The following is a 22,408-nucleotide window of genomic DNA, read 5'->3' as shown; positions in this document are numbered from 1 at the left end:
AACTGCTGCCAAACTCTCATTCACATAATCCTGTAAAGACCAGGAGAAGGAGGGGTCAGGCACATTACAGCCCAGTTGCTTCTCTACGTTATATACATGGTTTGAGATGAAGCTACAACTAGCAATATGAGTACCCAGGATTTAAGTCACAAAGTCCGGCACATTTGACCTCTTTCTGCAGTATCAATGCAACTTAAGTCTTCATTTTTCTTTTTTATTTTTTTTTCTTCTTCATGCACATGGAATGATGAACACCAAACATTTAATGAAGTTCTAAATAGTTTTCTTCCTCCCAAGAAATGTACATTTTCTTTCTCTAAATTGTTACTTCACGAGGTTTTGGCCCTCTGTATTTAGTAAAGCCCAGTTTATACACTAACAAAACAAACTGAATTTCCTTTACGTAGTAACTGAATACACAAAGGGTGATTCCCCTGGTGATTCCAGAGGATGCAAGGGGATTAACTCTGGTAGAACAGAAAATGGATATTCTGAACTGCAAAAGGTTTATCCCACAACGTGATAAAATCCTCAATTTTCAAAAAATATATTGTGATGTATTTTCAATTGTAAGAATCAATGAGAAGCACATGTAAACTGCACATAGCTTTTAATTTTGATATCATTAATCCAGGTAAATCCTAGTATTTTCAACAGGGCAATAGAGGAATTGAGCACTATCTTGCTGCAGATTATAACACAGATACAGCCTTTCTGGTCAAACTTTTACACTCATGAAACAACAATTTTACAATAAAGTAACACTAAATATTGTAGTCTGACTGTATGATTTTAGAAGTCTGAATGTAAACTTTAATAAGACTCAGCAAGAGTTGAAGGTACTCAGTCTGGATCTTTTTATTGGAAAGGAGTTATAGCAACCTGTATTTGAAAGAAGTTTAACATATACCAAACAAGTGTGATTGGTCTGAAGTGATTCATCAGCTCATCTTCATTGATACATCACCACCATTCAAGGAAATGTCACGCCCCCCAAAAAAGTTTTAAAATAGAAAAGTAGCCTTTAAGAACAATCTAGGAAAAAAACCACACAAACTAATTTTACAGCTGATCTTTGCGTCTACAAAATATTTATTCATTTTAAGGAATAACAAAAAAAATTAAATGAAGTGACTGTATCACTAACTAACTGCTTGTAATGGACACTCTTTAAAATTTAATTGAGACTAGTAAATTTAGCGGTACAGTGTATTTTCCAAACAGCAGTACTACTGGCATTGTGAACCACTGTTGCTTGTTACCACTTTTTCTTTTTTTTTTTTTTTTTTTTTTTTTTAGTCTATGCTTCTGCATTATTATGCCAAGCACATAAAAGGAAAGGAAATACAAATCTCCCCTCTTCAAAAGAGGAAGAAGAGGAAAAAAAAAAAAAAACCCAAACATGAAAACTCTTCAAGTTTTGCAGCTATTCATCCTTTAATAAGGATCATTATTTACAGAAGGTTATTCAGTATTTGTTGAGAATGCAAGGAAATACAAAATCCATGAATTTCAAGCTTTAAATACTGGGTTTCAGTACACTGGCACTCAGAAGAAAAAGCGGCTTCCAGATTACACTCATGCAAGCATTCTGACACAGACAGATGATGCATCTCCATGAGACAAATTAAAGGGCAATGCTCCCTTGAATGGTTATGCGACAGGTGTACGGTACACTATGCATAGCACATAAATGCTACAAGCTCCTTATTAATTGCAAGGTTTTATTAATAGGAGATGTCTAAATAGTCATACACGTAGAATTCTAACAGTGGTGCAGCATCTGTAGGTTTGCAGTATTTTTTTTTTTATTTTGTGGGATAACTAAACCTACTCACTAAACCCACTCTGAATCCCTACCCCATTCTTCTCCTCCAGACGTGGGGCACAATTCTGCTACCTCCTTTGTGTTAACTCAAACCAGTATGCAACTGTGAGGTGAGCCAGCTGTGCAACCAAAACAGAAAATCCATCATCAAAAAAGATCGTTCTGACAGACCAGTGCCCCAAATCACCTGCAGTCACATGCCCCTTGGATCTAAGGCCAAAGCTGTGCAGGTGAATGAAAACTATCCTTGCTAATGGTAGCCCCAAACAGTAGTTCATCATTAGAAATGCAGATTTACACAATTTTAAAGACTTACCTAAACTATTCCTTGGGGGAAGGGGGTGAGGGGGAGGGGCAATTTATATACAAAGGGCCATTTATATATACATTTATCTTTAATCCAGAGTAAAATCATAAATGTTGTTCTCTAGTCCATACACAAATTTTAATTTTAAATAGTTTGCTTTCCTGTTTGTTTTGTTTATCGATTTAAGCTCTGTGTCAAATCAGCCTGAAACTGATGACCAGTAGCATAGCAAATTTGTTCAACATAAAAATCCATTTGTTCCCATACTGTGCAGGAGGAACAAATAGACAAAATTACCCCTTTGCTTTAAAAGACCCAGAAACCAAGAAAAATTTTCTGTTGCATATGACATATTTCAGTCGCTGAAGATCTATTATACACATGCTTCCACCACCAGGTGTGAATTCAGTCAGGATACTGCTACAGCAGTGCTTTCCAGATATAGCAAGTAGTACTTACATTCAGTTGTACATAAAGTTTGGAAAAAAGTAGAAATTAACACACACAAAAAAAAAATCAAGCCATAATTAACTTCACACAAATAGTGGCTGAGAGCCTCACAGCCTTGTTTCAGATATGAAATAAATACTTTTACAATTTTAATTCAAAATTAGCCCTGTAAGTCTATTCATGTATTTCCTCTTGAACCTCATGTTCCAGCTTCCGGAACAGCAGTTACATGGTTAAACACGATGCCTATTAGAATAAACTTCTGGTGGGAAGTGCTAAGAATTCACCCCGCTGCCTACCAATCTATCCAGAAATCTGTTCTCACTCCTACTTCCTCCTGTCTGTTCCTTTCTGAAACAGCAGTAGGGGGCTGGGAGTTTGCCTTTCTTCTACTGGATCACAGTTGTGTACATGAACCATACCAGACCATATGGCAATCTCTTTCAATTCGTACGAGGCAAAACAAGCTCCCTACCAACCCAACCCAAAGAGATCCAGGTAACAGAGAAAAAACTAGAGATACCAGTGTTCACAGAGACAAGTTAATAAATTCTACCAATTTATTAATATGACAAGTAGAAACTAGTGGAGATGTTGCTTCAAGGATAAGAGAAGCCCTGCTCACACTCACACAAGGATTTATAGCGCACTCCAGCTTCTCTCTCCACCACACACACAACTAGCCAGCTGCCTACACGCAACTTTGAGTAGTCTGGAGAAAAAAACAAAGACTCAGATGCATTATTCAGCATGCAGAAAGGTTTTGACATGAAGAAAATTACTGTATTGAAGAAAAAACAGAGCCTGTTTAATGAGCAACACGTGCAGAGGATGAGCCTACTCGCAGGAGAGTGAAACTCAAGAGGAGAAAGGTTGAAAGCTGAAAAGAAACCTCCATAGCTGCCTGGAAGCTGCCAGGCAGAAGCAGCCCAACCAGAAATGTAGTGGGGATAGATTTTCCTTTCGTGAGGGGAAAACATTAAAGTTCTATTGAACACCAATGTGCAAAAATCCCATGGGAAAACAACCACCAGACACAGCACCTCAGGGACCAACCTTTGGATACATGAAGTCGCGTTTAGCTCTTCAGTAAAACTAGGATTGTCTGATCAAAGACACTGGAATAGGATCTTGCTCATTTTCTTTTCTGGAAAGTTAAAGCAGATTTTTACAGAGACTTTATTTTCAATCTTACAAAATAATCATTGCATTTTACAAGAACTTTTAGCCCAGCAACCAAGTTCTTGTGTAAAACAGTACAAAATTTTGCCTAAGTTTTAGGGAGCACAACTTACCTGAACATGCAAGGAACTGACTTGACAGAAAATAGCTCCCTCAGCTGGAGTTGCATAATTTTTACTTTTTCATTTGATTCAACTAGTTGAGTCATTAAGCATGTAACTAAATTATATTTGTATAATAACACAGTCATCTAATTTTCTTATTTTAACTTACTGTTCATTTCTATGTTCTGAAGTTTTTCATGAGCACATAGATAGCTTCTTAAGAATAACAAGAAGCAACTATATCAGAAGGAGGAGAAAGCAAACTGTAAGCAGCGTAAGGCATTGCCCACTACTTGCACCAAAGAAACATGAAAAACACCAAAGACAGACAACTGCCAACTAGCTTGAGACATATCCAGGATCTGCCTATATTAAAACATAACTACAATTAAAAAAAAAAAAAAAAAAATCAAAAATAGACTACAGTTTGCCATTGCAACATTTCTTCTTCAGCTTTAATATTGTATACAATGTGGAACCAGACATGGGCCATACAGGGTCAGATTGAAAAATATTCTGCCTTTAATTTATAGGTGTTAATGCACTCACAATCACAGATCCATGACATCTGCAATATTAATACCAGAAGTGTTATTGTAAAGAGTGTTTCACTCCTCATGTTGAGGTCAAATATTCATTCTTCTCAATTTAAGAGATTTGAACATTACTCTCTGTCCACACTTCATTAAAAAAGGATATAAGCAATTAAAGAAATAAGGAATGAGGTAGCCAAGAGATTTTAACAAAAATCTCTAAACACTAAACTAAGAGGAAGCCTGACCACATCTCTATTTGCCTTAGAGAGAAAAAGTCATCCTTTACTGAAACACTGCTCTAGACATGACTAAAAATTGCCACTTCCATAATAACAAAGAAAAACAATTTTCTTTTCATTGATAAGCAGCTATGAAAAGAAGACACCTCTGTATTTCTTTGTTCTGCTTTATGTCATAATTGCATGTCATGAAGATTAAACATCCAAAATCACCTTAAAGGTTCAAATGTTAGCATGACGAAGGTGAAGGGTTGTAACTCTCCCTCACTTAAACCATACAGTGAACACTGAAAAAATGATGTCAAAGATGCCACGAGACTTCACATTTTCAGTCTTCAGAAGACAGCTGTAAAAACAAACAACTCACAAAAAAACCAAACAAACCCAACTTTGAAAGAAGCTTCTAAATCCATGTTTAACAGCAATGAGTTAAAATACTAAAAGTTAAATCTAAAAGTTAAAATACTAAAATCTTAGAGGTCCTACAGGGCTCACAGAACCTCTTTAGGAAAAAGGTTCTCTAATTCACGCCACAATAATTTAAGGTGCAGTTAGTATCGAGCACCATTATTTCTTAAGGGCTTTTCTCAGACAGATTATATGTCAAACAGATTTAACCCCAGAGATGTAACATGATCTTATAATAGTTATGACTAAATTACAAGTTTTAAAGTAGACAGCCATCAAAGTAAGGAGAACAGGCAATCGTGGATCCAGGAAATGTACATTCCCCCATAGTCAGCTAATGGCAACTTTAATAGGATGTGATGGATTTCTCTCCACCAGGAGAAAATACTGCCTGCATTTCTGCTTCAGCAACCCACGCCAGCTGACTAATGGAGTTATATTTTTGTCTCGGATGAGGACGGTTACTTGCCCATCCTCTAGCAGTTGCAGAATGAAACATTAACAGCAGCTGTGGGGTGAACAGAAAAGCTGCTCTATTTGGTAACCAAGATGCAAAGCAAAGGCCTTTCCCTCCAACCAGTGGAGCTCATTTTCTGTCACAGGGTGAAGAAAAGACACAGCACAGAACAAGGCCACTTTCAGGGCTTAAAGTAGCTAACTGAGGACACTTCTGAGGAGCAATAAATCTTCACGAGAAGGAAAAGCAGAAGATTCAGAGGAATTAAAAATAGGGTTCCTGGACAGCAAAGAGACCCTGGGAGCTTAAAAGAAGTTGTTGGAAAGAAATACTGGTGGATCAGAACAGGTTTCTTAAAACAACTCTTATCAAATACTATTAAATGTAAAAACTCTTTATCTTGGCATAACAACAATCCTAATCGTAACAGACCAATCCCAAAGAAACACTTGTGCCACACTACTGAATAATCAGCATATGTCTGCAACTAGAAACATCTTCTAATGCAAGCTCTTGGGCTTCAGTCCTGCAAAAATTTAAATATATCACTCTGAGTAGACCTACAGATCTCTGCGGAAGTCTGTAGAGTTTATCACACACATAAAAGCTAACACATAAGTCTTGCAGGATAATTGCTTTTGGCAGAATATAAATAACATTGCTGTAATGTGTTTCAGCATCATGGTCTCCTGCCTTAAGAACCAAGCATTCTGGTGAAGCCTGTCATTCTTCATACAAGGAGTGGCAGCTGCATAGCCCACTGAGACATTTAAACTTCTCTTTGTATTTCCTTTAAGGTTTCGGAATAGCATTTGGGCATCCTTTAAAAGTAGCAAGAAAGCTAACAAGTGAAGCCGATAAGAATTGCCTAGAAATGCTTTCTTACTTGTACCATGGATACCACTGGTAGGACTGGAAGCAATTCTTAGACAAACTATCAATAGCTACAGCACTTCCAAACAGTACATCAATTAGGCTGTGGAGTTTACTAGGTATTCTTCCAGAACCCAATGCACTGGGTGACAGGGAATAACTCAATATGAGAAGCAGTCTTAATAAAAGACTCTAATGTTCACTTTACTGTACTTCAAATGAAAAAGCTTAAAAATCTGCTACAAGAAGAGCTTTCAAATAGTGAAACAGACATCTGACATAATTTTAGAAACTTAATGCCAGTATTTTGCCTAATTGACTTTTAAATGCATTCCAAAAACTAGGCCTTAGATTTCTCTCCTTGTCAGTTGTCTTCTTCTTTTCAGCATTGTCTTACTGTCTCTATTGCCTTTAACTTCTAGCAAGGATAATCTCAAGCAATAGAAAGGGAACTTTGGTAACTGCCAATGCCATTGAGAATTAAAAGAATGGTGTATATCACCTCCTGCAGTCACTACTGCTTCTGCAACTCCCAGCTGGAACAGCAAATGTGTCTTGGCAGAAGGCCCAGCCCTAATAAGGGGAAAGCAATTAATATATTTTCTAGACATAGGTAGCTCTTACAGCAGGTTTACTTTTGCCCTTCCATCCCCTCTCCCCCCTTATATTCATTTTGTACCTGCATCTCTCTAATCCCACCTTGAAAAAACAATACAGTTCCACTGATGATATGTTATCAAGATTTTTATAGCACAGAAAGTAGTGGTGCAACAAGAACAGCCCTGCTGTAACTTACTTCTAAGAAATTGTCTACAAGAAGCCCAACAACAGTGACAGCAATGAGAAATAAAAATTAAATACTCAGCAGCTCTCTCAAACCCATGATTTCACATTTACAGTTTGTATTGCTTTGTCCCAAATAACCAGATAGAAATTCCTTGCATTCAGGTGATTTAAATTAAGCACATTTTGGTTTGTGTAAGAAAATGACAGAGCGACTTACAGGAAAATGGAACACATAGATACATTTTAAAGTATTTACCTAACTTTTAATCAAGAAATCCTTTGTTTGCACCTCAGTCATATCTAGTGTAAAGACGCATCTTTAAAGAAAAAAGGCAGCTTCCAAGTATTAGTGAGGAAGCCATGACTGAACGGAAACTGAAAAAATGCAACACAGGTGATCCTCTCACCACTTCATGAGGTCCCTGTTTAAGGCCAAAGCCCAAGAGCATCAGCAACTCCCAATCCTCTTTTCCCCTTCTGCTAAAACACGACTTTAGCATCAGAAAGCAAGCAGGTGACACTGACATGACCATAAATTCAATGCATTTTGTAACAAAACTGAGTTGCTAAGTTTTTCCCCAGAACACCATGCTTACTGGTTTTTCTCATTACGTTATTCACATGGTTCTTGTGAGACAAACAGTTTCAAGAAAAGAAATACTCATGCAGTGCACAATGCTCTGAAATACTTTGTTTAGATACTACCACTAATTTCAAGTTCTAACATGCAAATATGGACAGTAGACTATACCAAAAGATTAACACTGAATAATCTGGCATGGTAATTTGAGTTCAACTTCAACTTCAGAACTCCTGAAAGCACAACACTTGTATTGAGAACAGATAAACCATCCAAAATTACATGGCTCCTAAAGTAAAATGAAATCCTATCAGACAACCACATGGTAAAGTTTTCTGAAGAATCAAGAAACAAATAATATATTTCAGCTCAAACTTCCTGATGAGGAAACAGATGCACATGGAATGTAACCAAGCATAGCAAGTGGAAAACTCAGAGAAAGGATGTCAACAAGAATTTTCGCCAGATCCTTTTACAGCAATTCTTATGTTTTTATGTAAAGCATTAGTATCTTCAGGTAAGAGCAGCATTAATAACCTAAGATAATAAAATATAGTACTAAATCATTATTAATTTGTGATGCCCTTGAAACACTTTGTGCAGATATTAATTGCATCTCTGAAGATCTTCAATATCTCAGTTATCAAGTTTCCTGAACACTTTCAAAGGGAGATTTCCCGTCTCGCAAAAAGGAGAAACTGTAGCTGACCCCTTTGTAGTTTTGAAGTAGTTCTGAATCATCATTTGCCTTGTCACAAAAACTTCCCCAAACTATTTCAAACCACAGATCTGCTTTACCATTAAAAAGCAAACAAGTGAGCAGTTAAGTTCAGTGGATTTTAAATAAATCTACTCCCACTCTCCTTCATTAACTGATCTCAACTGTAAATTTGCTTTAGATGCTTTAAGAGGTAGCTATTAACTGCATAGAGACAAAGTTATTTTGTGTGTCAAAATGACAGCACCAGTGCTATTTATTTAGTGAAACTGGATTTGTCAGTGTTGGTAAAATGCAGGGTATTAATGGAATTATTTTTATTTCTATTTTAAATGGCTTGTGTACCTATGCAGCTTCAGCTTATTCTGAAATACTTCAATACTTCACAGGTTGACAGAAAGGATCTGGAGGAAAAAAAAAAAAAACACCACCACCCCCCCTCCCCACCCCCCCCCAAAAAAAAAAAAAAAAAAAAAAGTATTTCAATTATGTACATAGTTTGTCAAAACCCACTAAAACAAATGTGCCCATAGCATGTATCAGTTATACCACTACAAAACTTCATTCCATTAGAGGGGACATTTCAAAAGAAGTTCAGATTTACATCCCTTAAAAACACCCACAGAATTATGAAGATTTGTTTGTATCCTTTTCTGCACGGTTTTACAAAGGCACATCAACTTCCAGATCGTCAGAGTTCCAGACACATAATTTCAGGCCACGTCAAACAGTATTATTAATACTGAATTCAACTTAACTCCTGTGGATCTTGGAACATCACTTGGTAGCAGCCTCAACCACTAGACTGGGCAACTGCTGCTGCAAGGATATGTATTGAAATGAATAAACCACACACAAAACATTTTCCTTTGTGAAGGAAATGGTACATAATGGAGTTCAAGAGAATGAAGATGAATGAACAGAAGTTTTATCATGAGGAAAAAACAAATCTTCAGAAAATGATAGACAGAAGTAATACATGATCCTCCCAACCTCTGCTGTCAGTATTAGGGCAATTTCTGATCGTGCTCTCTGTGGAAGTTAAAGGTATACAAATACTGCCTGGCCATTTAAACCTTGAGAATTATCAATGTAATCTTCTTGCAATCTACGAGAATAATGCACCAAGAGAACCTCCTACTTTTGACCAGCATTGTTATTGCCAAAGGACATATCCCAAAGTTAACCAGAAGCCATTACTGACAAAATTATTTGCTGAGCTATTATAAAATAAGAACTAATTGCAGAGGAAAGCAAAAATAGTCCTTTGGAGAATGGAATTTTCCAGTGTAAATAAAGACAACAGAAGTTGCATTCTATTGAAAACAACTAAACTGATTTTCTTGGTAAAAAGATAAAAGCTTGAACAGCATCTTTCAATTCAATTGTTAAGACTGCATTTCTGAGGAATCAAATATACCATTTTACTATACAGAAAAAAAAAAAAAAGGAGTATTTGTCTCAGACAAGGAACACCAAAGCTGCAAAAAAACCCTCTCTCAACAAATACACCCTAGATCACAGATATTAATGCTGTAACTGGGAAATGACAGTTATGCTTTCTCCACTGTAAAATACCTAAATTACACAAGAAACAAAAAATGTAGAAAGCAAATCATTTCTGTTGTAGGATTTGGATCATCATGCCTTATTTGGGTTGATACACCGATCAAAGCTCATTGTTTGCACCCTCAGCTGGAAGGAACATGAGGACCTTAAAGCTTCCACTTCATCCATTGAGCTTCAGTTGTGGGGATCAAGCTCACGCAGCAGAGATTTGCTAAAAGATAGAAAAGCAAATCCTGTACCTCCCAGTAGCTGCTCAGGCCTAAAAAATGAGTTGAAATATGATTTGGTAAACTTATTTCCAGTTATTCCACAAGTCTAATCCATACATTTTGATGTTTTTCACAAAAGAAGCTATACAAATAATTGTAGTTCTACTTCAGGAATATTTATTCACAAACATCAAGAAAGTTGAATTTTCTCTACTGGGGACCTCACTTAACATTGATTTTCAACATTTCTGTTATATTTTCTTTCACTGATGAAAGGAGAATGATCTTGTAGTGTATGGGAAACATTCTGTCTGTCTACAGAGAAGGAAACACATGGTTTTATTTGGGTTATGTTTTTGTTGTCCCAGAATGGCAAAAAACAGGCTCCTTGCTAGCAGAGCTCACGGGTGAAACCTTGGTATTAAGATCTATAAAAGGGTGGTCAGTGGGCCAGTCAAAATGTCTCAAAGAGACACTAACCAGCATCTTAATTTGTGGAGAAGTTTTTCTGGAGACGCTGTATGAGAGCACTAATACAGAGAATTACTCAGAAAAAGGCTTCCTAAAATGCTAAAACCAACCCAAAACCTACAAAAATGGGTCTCTCTCTAAAAACCAACACACTTCAAAACACAGAAACATACACCAGTTTCAGCAAAAGTAAAAGAAAAAAAAAGGAAAATACAAATAACAACTAACACAAGAAAACTACAATGGTACAGCAGAGAAGGAAAAAGATGGGAGAAGCTGAAAAGCTCCTCTAATTAGACAGCTAAGCTTATCAGTTTTCCTGTAGTATCCTGAGTATCACAACGTACTCCAGAAGGAAAAGAATAAAAGGTCCCCACAGGAAATTACATTATAGTAAACCATAGCACTCTAAATTCATGTCTTGTTCTGCAACAGCTTCCTTGACTAGACCTGATCTTCATCCAGAATTCAGCCAATAGATGAAGAAGAGCTCATTTTTTCTACTTTGCTTCAGGGGAATGAACACGGACATATTTACTCTTTGTAGGATTTGCACGCAGCCATAACACTGAAATAAAAGGTAGTGAATTCCTGCACTGTCAACCTGGGGAGTTCAAAGACAAACAAAACTGGTTTTGCATCAGTGACAAACATATAACATGCTTGCGCAAGCATCTCCTTTACACTGTGCAGAGCATCCTAAGTATAAGATGTAAGATAATTAAAAGCATATGACAAGGCAGTACTACTTCAGCTTCTCCTGAAACCATTTCCCAACAGTCCTCTACACCCGCTGAACAACCTGCAAACAGAGAAGCATCTAATCCCACAAGAAGATTCCTTCAGCCCGCCTCTAGCCAAGACGCTGGGGTGGAGGTATGTCCACAGACTCAATTTTCACTGCTCCAGGCAAATGCTTAAGTGATTTCTCCTAATCCTCCATTACCTAACACGGGGTTGTTAACATGCACGATTCCTTTCCATCACCATAGTAACAAAGCACGTACATTTTAAGGTGCATATGGGGGCTTTTCTAGATGATGTGTCAAGTTGAATACAGCTAAGACAATACAAGATATTTTAAGCAAGACTCGTTCAGTACAAATACAGAAAGCATGAAAGTACTGTGCTAGAGATCATCACAGGACTGTTTAAGCAGTGGTTACACATCCATTAAAAAGTTTTCTGGAGGCTGAAAGCAGCAGAAGATGAAGGAAGACTCAGTCAGGACATTTACGGGCTTCAACATATAAAACCAGCTGTGTAATAACAGCCTGATTTTAGACACTCTAACTTCTTCAGGAACCACAGAGCAGAATGTAGTAAAAAAAACAAACCAAACCAAACCAACAATACACTTTACCTACCAATTGCCAAAAAAAAAAGAAAAAAAAAAGGTAGAAAAAAGATCTAATTAGAGAAACATATTTACTGATTAAGAAACGACAAGCAACTGGCATATTCATTTCAATGAGAGCTACAAGTACTTTGCACTTACATGCCTGAAGTGTAACATTATTCCTGTAAGATATATGAGTGACACCACAGAAACCCAGATTTAATGGTAATCCATATGTTAGGTGCCTCCACAGTAAATATGTCCATACATGTCAACAGCCTAACTGGCACCCTGCCACTAGCATGCCAGACACACATATCCCATAGTGGCATGACTTCTCGTAACAGATGTCATCATCACCTTAAAAGAAACAAACCAAAAGCAAGTTCAACATAACAAATGCAGTCTTCCCTCAAATAACTTATCATACCACACTAGAGAGCTTCCAAACTGGAGGAAAAATAACTCAAAATCACAACTTTCAGATAAGGATTAAGAAAATCATGCAAACAAAAAAAAAACAAACCAACCAACCAACCAAACAAACATAAGAAACAGCACACTACAAGCCTGGAATAGACTGACAGCAACATTACCAACATCTGAAATATTCCCACAGTTGAAATCTGAAGATTAAAAGCCCGAACCAGACTAAACTGCAGAAATAAACAAACAAAACCCTAGCAAACTTGTTAGAACATTGCTTTACTTTTCAGTATTAGTATTTATAGAATGTTCATGCTTATTAAGATGCAGTCTTCAATTACACAACATCATCCATGTGCAATCAGAAGGTACCGTCCTCCTCTCTGGCACAGGATGAGCAGCAAATGAGGCAACAGGCTGAAGAAAAGGAAATGGGCATTTCCTAGTACTAAAGGTTTCAGAGCAAAACACAAGCAATCTGGTTATATTCCTGATTCTGTCTCATTATCAAAATCATCAAAATTCATGCCCCATGACCACATGGATTATGTTTGAACAAACAATTTATGTTCTTAGGTCTGAAAATTCCCAAGCATTTAATTGTGGAACTTTGCATTCACCTAGCATGCTCATTATGGTACCAGCCATCATAATTTATTCTAGTTTTTATTAAAATCTTGCAAAATTGAAGAGACAGCAACCCCAAAAACTTTTTGCATAACATCAGTAGCACAGATCAGTGGTATTTGAACTACAAGTGGAACTTGTGATGAGATATATAATTGCCCCCAAAGAGGGCACAAACATACTTAAGTCTACCCTACAAGAAAACTTCCAGTCTATTCTTGGTTCTAAAGGGAGCAAAGACCAGTGGTTAGCAACAGTAACCAGTGTTTAAAAACATACACGTTTGCTACATAAGGTTAGCCACTTTACGTAGATCTAAGAAAAAAAAAAAAAACAACAACCCATTTTAAATGTATAGGCCTCAGCTCTAAATCCTGAATTAACTTCTTTAGAACTTTCAGAAATGTGTTCCTCTTCAAGGTTCAACATATATTGGTGTCACAGTCACAGACTTCACATTAAGGCGCGCTGTACTGGGATCCAAGGGTAAGCACGACCTACACTGAAAGAAATACATAGTACTTCCTCATGTTTGAGGGGCTGAAATGTTTTTAGGAAGTTACATAAAAATGCCTAAATCAGAGCAAGCTCTATACTCCCACCTTCCACTATGCTTACTTAATCCTTTTAAAAGGTTAAAGAGAGAAATCACTTCTGTCCTCAAGGTTTATACCACTCATGGAGAGCTATATTTTACCAACTCTGGGTTTATTTAGGGAAGGCATCCAGTTTCGGCAACAATTTTTAATAAACCGGACACTAGTTTTCAGTGATTACTTGTTTTATCAATGCAATTCTTGTTTACTCACAGAATTTGACTTTAGTAAAACTGAAATAAATCAGTTTCATTTTTGCTTTGACAAACTTCAGTTAGTGTTGCAACACGTCAGTCCAAGTCAAAGAAAAAGAATAATTGTCAACAGTTGTCATATCATCTAAGGGAAGACCAATTTATTTGGTACTTAAAAAAGGAAAAAAGGACAAGTCTTTCATAGACTTTAATGACACCAGCTCTCACAAACCATTCAAGCCAAACATCAGCTCACAGAATTTCCTTAGGGATTCTGAACAGGTGAGTGTTTGATTTGCTGTAGCAGAAGCATGGATTACAAGACTTCCTTACCTAATGAAAATATCACAAACAGCAGTAGTCAAGATTTTCAAACACAAAAATGAATACATCTGGAGGGGAGAGGGGTAGGAAAGAAGAAAAAAAAAATCTTTACCACCTCATTTTTTAAAAAAGGTTTAGATGTTTCAACAGTACACATTTGGGTAATTCTTATGTAGCACACATGTGAAAAATATTTCCTTTTGAACGGAAATCTGGTATCAGGCAGCAATGCAGAATAGAGTACAGTAACTGCTGAAGTTTCTATGGCCTATTTTTCCCTGTTTGAACTGAAGTATTTACTGTCATATGACAGCAAGTTCTTAGACAAAAAATGCTTGTGATCTCCTTGGAGATACATATATATATATACACACACACACACACACACACATATATACACATATATATATATATATCATTTATCATCATTATATTGGGACTTTTAAATTATTATTACTGTTTATTTTCTTCACCTTATTTGGACCATTGGGGATTAGGGTCTGCAACTGTGTGTAGCAAGTGAGCTATTTACTTGGACACACATTTATAAATAATTTTAGTACTCAGAACACTTAAATGCACATTTTTTGTCCCTCAGCATATCTAAAGATTTGTTGGTCATTTTTAAAAATTATTTTCTTGTCATAAGTAGGAGAAAAACAGTTAATATAAAACACTGAATATAAATAAATGAATATATATTCTTTTAACAAAGCGACATCACAAATTATCAGCATGAACATTGTGTGAAAGATAAGATTGAAAAGATGTGAAAACACACACTTAAAATGTCTGCTTGCTCCCTGCAAGTGAGTGCTGTTCAATACCAGCGTAGTCTTAGTGACTGATCTTGTGTAACCTCATCTAGGTGTTCCTGCTCTGACAGGGGGATTGGACTAGATGATCTTTTGAGGTCCCTTCCAATCCCTAACATTCTGTGATTCTGTGTGATTCCTATTACAGATTTTTCAAGTATCAGAGATACCATGTTTACCCTGGTACTATATCCCATAAACTCCACTGCCATATACAACATGATATCACTTTATGTATGAGGAAAACCACAGAGAGTAGTGTCAGCCAACAGATTTTAATAGATTGTAGTCTAAGAAAATCTTCTATTACAGACTACAGGAAAAGTAAGTACAACAAAAGTATGTATTGCTATTGTCTTAAGTCTAAAAATACATGTTAGCACAGCATACCAAAAGAGCATCCAGTCCCCTTCTTTGCCTCAAAAAACCAAGAATTGCTGAATATTATTTCTGCTGAATAATAAGACTGGTTAGAAGACGAACTTACCAAGTATTAGAAAGTATAAAAGATGTGGCAAATATGTTTACATCTTATTGAATTTTCCTTAGTCACCATTAATTAAATAAATACTTCACAACTAGAATGCTTTCAGAAAGAGGAATGAATATTTTCAAGGGTAAGAAAGGAGGAATAAATTTTACATTTTCAGGGACCATTTAATTTTTGGGTACAATGAGCTCCAGCCATTCAGTAACTATGTAAACTGTGCTAGTTTAAATTTTCTTGCTTTACTGTTGTTGCACATTAGAACAGAGAGGAAAAAGACACAGATAGCTCCTTTTTAATACAACCATAAATAAACTGGGATACTCAGCAACATGGCAACTCCCAGCCATCTTTCAAATTCCTTTAAGGAAACTGCAACATGTTCCAATCGAGAAAAAACAGTAAGAGGGAGAAAGCAGACATTGGACATTAGAACACCACCATTTAAGACCACATACACTGTATGCTGTATCATAGTTTTGTTTTTGTTTTTTAAATCAGGGGAGTAGAAGCCAAAAACCACAAAAGTATTTCCTTTGTCTCCTTTTTAAACTTATGTCAATATTCTGAAAAGTATTTTTTGTTTCTGGTGTTTGCCATCAAGTCATCACCAATGCATACGACTTCTCTAGATGTACACAAGAATCGGTAAATAACAAACAAAAATGCCAGTGTTTAGCCTGAAAACCACTCAGCTTTAATCCTGTGACTTCTGATCCTGTCAAGATATATTCCTTTGAAGAAATGTCTCTACTTTCGAAACATACACTGACAACCTCACTGCCACTTTAACACTTCAGAAACATTAAATTTTAAATGAATAAACAAGGGAAACACTAGTCATTTTTTAATTCAAATATTATTGCTAGCTCCAGTTATGCTGAAACATCCAGAAAACATTTTTCTGCAATACTACAGTAATCAAGAATGTTGCTAATGTGAACCTGGTTTTTAAAATTAAAACTAAAAAACCAACCAAACAACAACAAAAAAACAGACTCCCACATTATGTAACATGCAAATTCAGTTTCACCTTCAAAATAGTGTCATGTAACATAAAGCCAAAGAGACAGCAAGAAACAGTTCATAAGACTGGAAAAGCTTCCTCGGGACTCTACAAGGAACAATGCCCCCAAAAGAAAATACATCAGAATAGCAAGGTTTTCATATTTTAGAAGATATTTTCCTTAAAAAATAAATAAATAAATCTTGCTTCTTTTTACAAATTTCTTATTTTAAGAGATGAAGAATTCTCAAGTCTATACATGCTCTAAATAGTAGAAAGAAAATTAGCCTGCTAAAAAAATGTTAAAATCCTCCCAGAACTAATAACATGAAACTAGTTGGCTTAAATTTTTGTGATATGATTTCATGTTCATCTTTCAGTATTTGAGCTTGTAATACAAGAAGTTCTGAAGCACAAATGGAGTATAAACAGTATTTTTCTAAATATTGAAGTAAGACACGAACATATCAACCAAATATTTTATTTTAAAAATTTAGTTCAGCTTTACTTGTTCAAATCAACACTTCAGGACATTTATAACATCATAATCTAGAAGCTGTTAATCACACAGCATTAGTATACACTCACTGTTTCTGTAATTTATAATCTCTTGAATTAAATTATCCAGGAAAATTACCCATATTTATGTAGCAAAACAATTAGCATATGCCAGTCTGAATCTATAAAAATACAGTAGGTAAAACCAACTCTGAATATAATTCAAAAGCACAAGCATTCCCTGAAATAGAAAGAGGCCACCTGCAATAGAGGGAAAAGTAAACAAGCCAATAAAGCAGTGCTCCTACTTTTCAATAGCAGACACGCAGACTCCATCTTAAGCCTGTCATCATTCATCCCTACTGAATGGGGACTACATAACGTAACAATTACTCTGTTCTACCTAACACTGAAATTCAGTAGCATTTCTAGACTGCAATAAAACCTGCCACCGAAACAGGAATTCGGTACTTTGCTTGCTGACCTGTCTGTTTTGATATTATTATGTTGTGTGACCAGGGAATTGACCCATAAGTCCACAAATCCTACTAATTTATTCATTTAAAACTGACAGTATTTGTGAACACCACATTGTGTTCATGTGGACCACAGAGATTGCAAAACACTGAGGGCTAAAAAAAGAAAATTATCTGGAGGTTTAGAAATACTCTACTTTAGCTAATACCTAACTGACAAATACAATAACATCATTATAAGAACAATGTAAAAATCACCAATGAAGATTTATTTGTGGCAATCAGAATTTTATAAGGCTGGCTTCCACATGTTCATGACTGACAAGAAAGCTAGTAGTCCTTAACGCAGCTTTTTAATAAAACCTTACCACCACCACTGAGAATTTAACATTATTAACTGAGGTCAAACTCTAAACACTGCAAATATTTTTATCTTACTCCATAAAATGAAGTTTTATAAGCAAAGAATAAGGCTTAATTACCAGAATATTCCCAGTAGCCACAATGATACAAAATGCATTGCAAAGTACCCGTATAGCCCTTATATACCGAGATATTTTTTAATGAATTCAAGGCCACTGATGTCATCAATTATACTGAAAAAATTAAATACAGTGAACTTTAATAGATGATGAATTTCAATTGGTATATCTGCCCTACATTCACAAATGGTTTATTTGGAGTTTCAATCATATTTTGTAATCATTTAAAGTGACACGCTTATACTGTGTGCAAAATCAACCAAAGAGGAACGACGAGCCCGGCCTCACCAAAAATGGTGTTAAAAAGATGCAAATGAAACCAAGAAATATTTTTCCTATTTTTCTTTTAACATTCTATTAAGCAAAATAAAAACAAAAACAAACAAAAAAACCCCAACACACCAAAAAAACCCAACAACTTTCTTGAGAAAAAGCACTGTTTATTGTGCTTTGTAAGGTTATACATATTTAGCTCTATAACAACACTGAATTAACTCAAACCAAATATTGTATGTGATCTTTCCTTTCTCATTTTAAGTAAAGCTTAGTAAACTTCCACATATTCTCTTAGGTTGCATAAACAATACCACCTCCTCCACTCCATTAATGTATAATTAAGGATCACCTCATTGCAATCTGTTAAGATAATGAAATAGTGTTTTCATAAGCAGTTAATATCACAATTTTAACACCAGCAACCACAAAACAGTTACATCAAACAAACAGATTTTCTGCTTCAGGGAACCTTCATTACTAAGTTTCATTCTATTTTATTTTTGAAACATTTCAAAATATTGAAAATCAAAGCTAATATACTGGCCTCTAAACAGTTTATGCAATACTAAAACCTTTCTCTATTATTCTGATATTTTAGGTCTCTTCAGCACAGCATAGGTTAAGGAGAAATGATGATAGCTAATTTGCTATAGAATTCTCAAAGTAAACTGACAACAACTGCAGTGCTGATTACTATCAATGTAGTTGTCTTCACTGTTACCTGTACTTCATAATAGGCAGATATCTCATTAGGTATGATTGACTTCCCTCTACACTACATTGATATGTTGCAGATGTTAGACAATATTGTTCAATAAAATGTAAATTATCCACAATGGATTAATGTAATCTCTTGAAAACACATTCATAATAACGAATTTGATGTTCTGTATTTTATTTTCGAGTCAGTGTTCCTGGAGGGGAAAATATTTCAACGTTTTCTGAATAAAACTCTTCCCTGCTCCAATGTTAGATGGTACAGCAAGAAGGTACTTCTGAACGAATGCTCCTTTATAGGAAAAAGGCAAACACAAACCATAAAAACAACTCCTCCCCCATCTTTACAGTAACTTCCCATGCTCGCAGCCATAAGCCCTTTTTCTGCTGCCCTCTCTGATAAACCTGCCGGCCTGGCTGCCTCTCCCTTCCCATGCAGGTCTGATCGGCGAGGCAGCTGAATGCAGACACTGTACTGCACTGTGAATGGACAGCCAGGTATTTTATGAATGGAGCTGATCACGTGCTCCCAGCACCTCCCCGAGCTGATATTTCCCACATAACTGTGTCAACAAGCAGCGAACAGCACATATTAATACAGCAGGTCCTGAAGACCTTCCTCCGCCAGCCGCTGGCTGCAGGCTGGTCCTCAGCACAGGAGCAGCAGCTTTAGGCATTCTGCAGGGCAGGTTTTGCCGCAGGTCAGCGGTGGTGACAGCCAAATTTTTTTGTTTTTTTTTTTTTTTTATGAATGGAGATTGTGGTATGCAAATGAGAGCGATTCACAAAAAAGGAAACATGGCGGCGGCCCCGGCTCCGGCCCCGCGGGCGCCGCAGCGGCTCCTGCCCGGCCCGGCCCGCTCCGCGCTCAGCAGCCCGCGGCTTCCCGGCTCCGCTCCCCTGCGCGGCTTCGCATCCACAGCCCCCCGGGATCGAAACGCCGTGTGTTGGGGAGCGCACAGGAAGGTGCGCAGGCTTTGCCCAGAGGAAGGCAGCGACACGGGCAACCCGCCTTTCCTGCCGGAGGAGCCCCCTCCGCAGCCCCTCGGCCGGGCTGGACTGCTCCGCATCCACCCACCGCTACCTGCAAGTACAATGGGCGCAGCGCTCCCTCCCCATCGCCATGGCCGCGGCCGTCGCCCGCATCATTCATAAAATCAGCCTCAGCAAACGCCGACATCGCACATCCGAACACTAAAGCTCGGAGGCTGCAGCGATCGACCTAAAACTGCGCGATAATAGAAAAGTTTCAAAATACTTTATATTTGATTTTCAATGCCATAAAGAACTCGGACGTTTTCTGAGAAATATTTATCTCCTCCGACCCCAAACGTATTTCAAAGACAGATTACATGCTTGGAGATACAGCCGCTCACACACATTCTCCTTTGGATTTCCTCCAAACCAGTCACATTAAAAATATTAAGAGATCCTTGCATGTCCCCTTCCTCTTTTTTTTTTTTTTAAAAAAAAAAAGAAAAAAGAAAAAAAGAAAAAAGAGTCCCAAGTGCTTATTAAAAGGAGAAAAAAAAAAAAAGGCTTCAGGGTAGGTTTAAGCTGTATTTACACTGACTGACTCATCCAATTAAAATTCAGGAGCAGTTTCCTGCAGGATGAAGCTCCCACACACTAGTTTCCATGTGAAATATCCACAAGTAATAGGATATTATCAGAGGTGGTACGTGCCGATACCACTCCGGGCATTGAAATACCATCCTCCCCCTCCAAGACACCATCGTTACCTGCACCGTTTTCTACTGGGCTTTAACTAAACCATGCTTTTCTGGCCGCTGGCTCGCAGCCCTTCTAAACCTAGCTCCTTCACAAAGAGGCAGCCTCTGGGCTTCCATGTACGCGAGCAGAAATGCGCAGTACGCGCACGGCGAGGCCAGGACACGTACGTGCGCGGGCAGAGGCCCCTGCGGGTCGCAGAGCCGGGAGGGACGCGCCGAGCCCGATCCCCAGCCCGATCCCGAAGCGCGGTGAGGGGGGAACGGCCGCTTACTCGTTGTTAGAAGTCGCCGTCTCTTCGCTCATTTTCTCCTCACCGCGATCCGACAGGGAGACGGAGCAGCACCGACGCAGCCAGGGCGCAGCCAGAACTCACCAGAAACTTCACCATTGTTACCCCCCCGCCCGGTCCGCCGCCCCCGGCCAGGGCACGGGCAGGGTTAGGAAGTGAGGGAGCGGGAGGGGAAAAAGCGATCTTTATCCTGGAAACACCAAATCCTGTTGTCCGGCGGAGGAGCGTTATTTCCCGCTGTCTTTAGAGATGGATGATGATGAAGGTAGTGGTGAAAACACCAGCAACAACCACGGATCTTCTGCTCTTCAGCTGCTCCCAGTTAAAGGGGAACAGAGTGGCGGAGACCAGGGAGGGCTCCCCGCCGCAAAAAGCTGCACCGCACCGTCCTCCCGCTGCAGCTCATCTCCCGCTGCAGCCGCCTTCGCTGCTGCCCCCTCCGCCTCCTGCTACTGCTCGGCTGCCTCCCTGCCCGCCCGCCTCTCGCACCCAGCCGGGGCAGGCGGCGGCAGAAATTCCTCCAGACACCGGAGCCGCCACAAGCTGGGGCGGGGGGGGGGGGAAGGGGGAAATGGGCAGAGCGGCTCAGCTGGGTTTTCCCACCCCCTCCAAAGCGACGCTGAGCACTGCGGAGGGAGGACGAGCCGGCCCCAAGGAGAAGGCTGGTGACGGGGGGAGGGAGGCGTTTTAAACCAGCTCGGGGGTGGGAAAGGGAGGGGGAGAACAGAGGAGAGAGAGGATGCGTCACGGCTGTTTGTGTGCAGAGCGAGCTGGGAGGGAGGAGAAGAGCTGCCAGGCGAGAGAAGAGCCCCCGGCCGCAGCGACGAGGGGAAGAGGAGGGAAAAAGCCCGCGGGGAAGTTCAGCGGCAGCGCTCCCTCCCCGGCAGCAACTCCATTAGCCGCCCCCGCCGCCTCCTCACAGGAAAACTGGGCGGAAGCGTTGACTTCAAGCTCCTTCCGCCGCTACAGCTTGATCCAAAGTAGCCACGGGGGAAAGGGAGGAAGGCGGAGAGGGAAGAGCGAGGGGAAGCAGCGATCCCCTGACTCCCTCGCCCGCAGCTGGACGGGCCCGCGCCGCCGCCCGCTCCCGTGCGCCCGGCGGCTGCCCCGCGCTCGAGTTTCCTGAAAGTAGTTCCCCTCCCCCCGCCGCGGCCTCACGCGCTTCCACGGGAGCCGCCGCACACGCACGCACGGCGCCGCGGAGGGATACGCGAGCTGGCCCACCGTCGCCCTCCTTCCTGCTCGGCGGGCGTGGGGCAGGGAGCCGGGGGAGCCGCTCCCGCCCTGGGCCCCGTCGGCCCCAGCCCGAGGCGGCGGCGCAGGGTCGGCGCGGGGCTGCACAGACCCCCGGGACAGGCGTCGCAGCGGGAGCGGGCCGCTGGCGGAGAGGGGGCCCGGCCCGGCC

At 39.2% G+C, this 22,408-nt stretch overlaps 1 protein-coding gene across 1 annotated transcript in view; it reads right to left on the bottom strand.

Annotated features, from left to right (window-relative positions):
• The window catches only part of SPRED1 (sprouty related EVH1 domain containing 1), a gene marked incomplete at both ends in the record, with an annotated part of 59,105 nt that extends 38,088 nt beyond the window's left edge, over positions 1-21,017 (bottom strand). The window contains 1 exon segment of the mRNA XM_080345500.1: positions 20,986-21,017. Coding sequence (XP_080201626.1) covers positions 20,986-21,017 — 32 coding nt within the window.
• Between the last annotated feature and the right edge of the window lie 1,391 nt (positions 21,018-22,408).

The sequence above is a fragment of the Nesoenas mayeri genome, assembly GCF_963082525.1.
Source record: "Nesoenas mayeri genome assembly, chromosome: 5".
Taxonomy (NCBI): Eukaryota; Metazoa; Chordata; class Aves; order Columbiformes; family Columbidae; genus Nesoenas; species Nesoenas mayeri.
The sequence above is the reverse complement of the archived record's forward strand: the minus strand, read 5'-3'. Positions and strand labels throughout refer to the sequence as shown.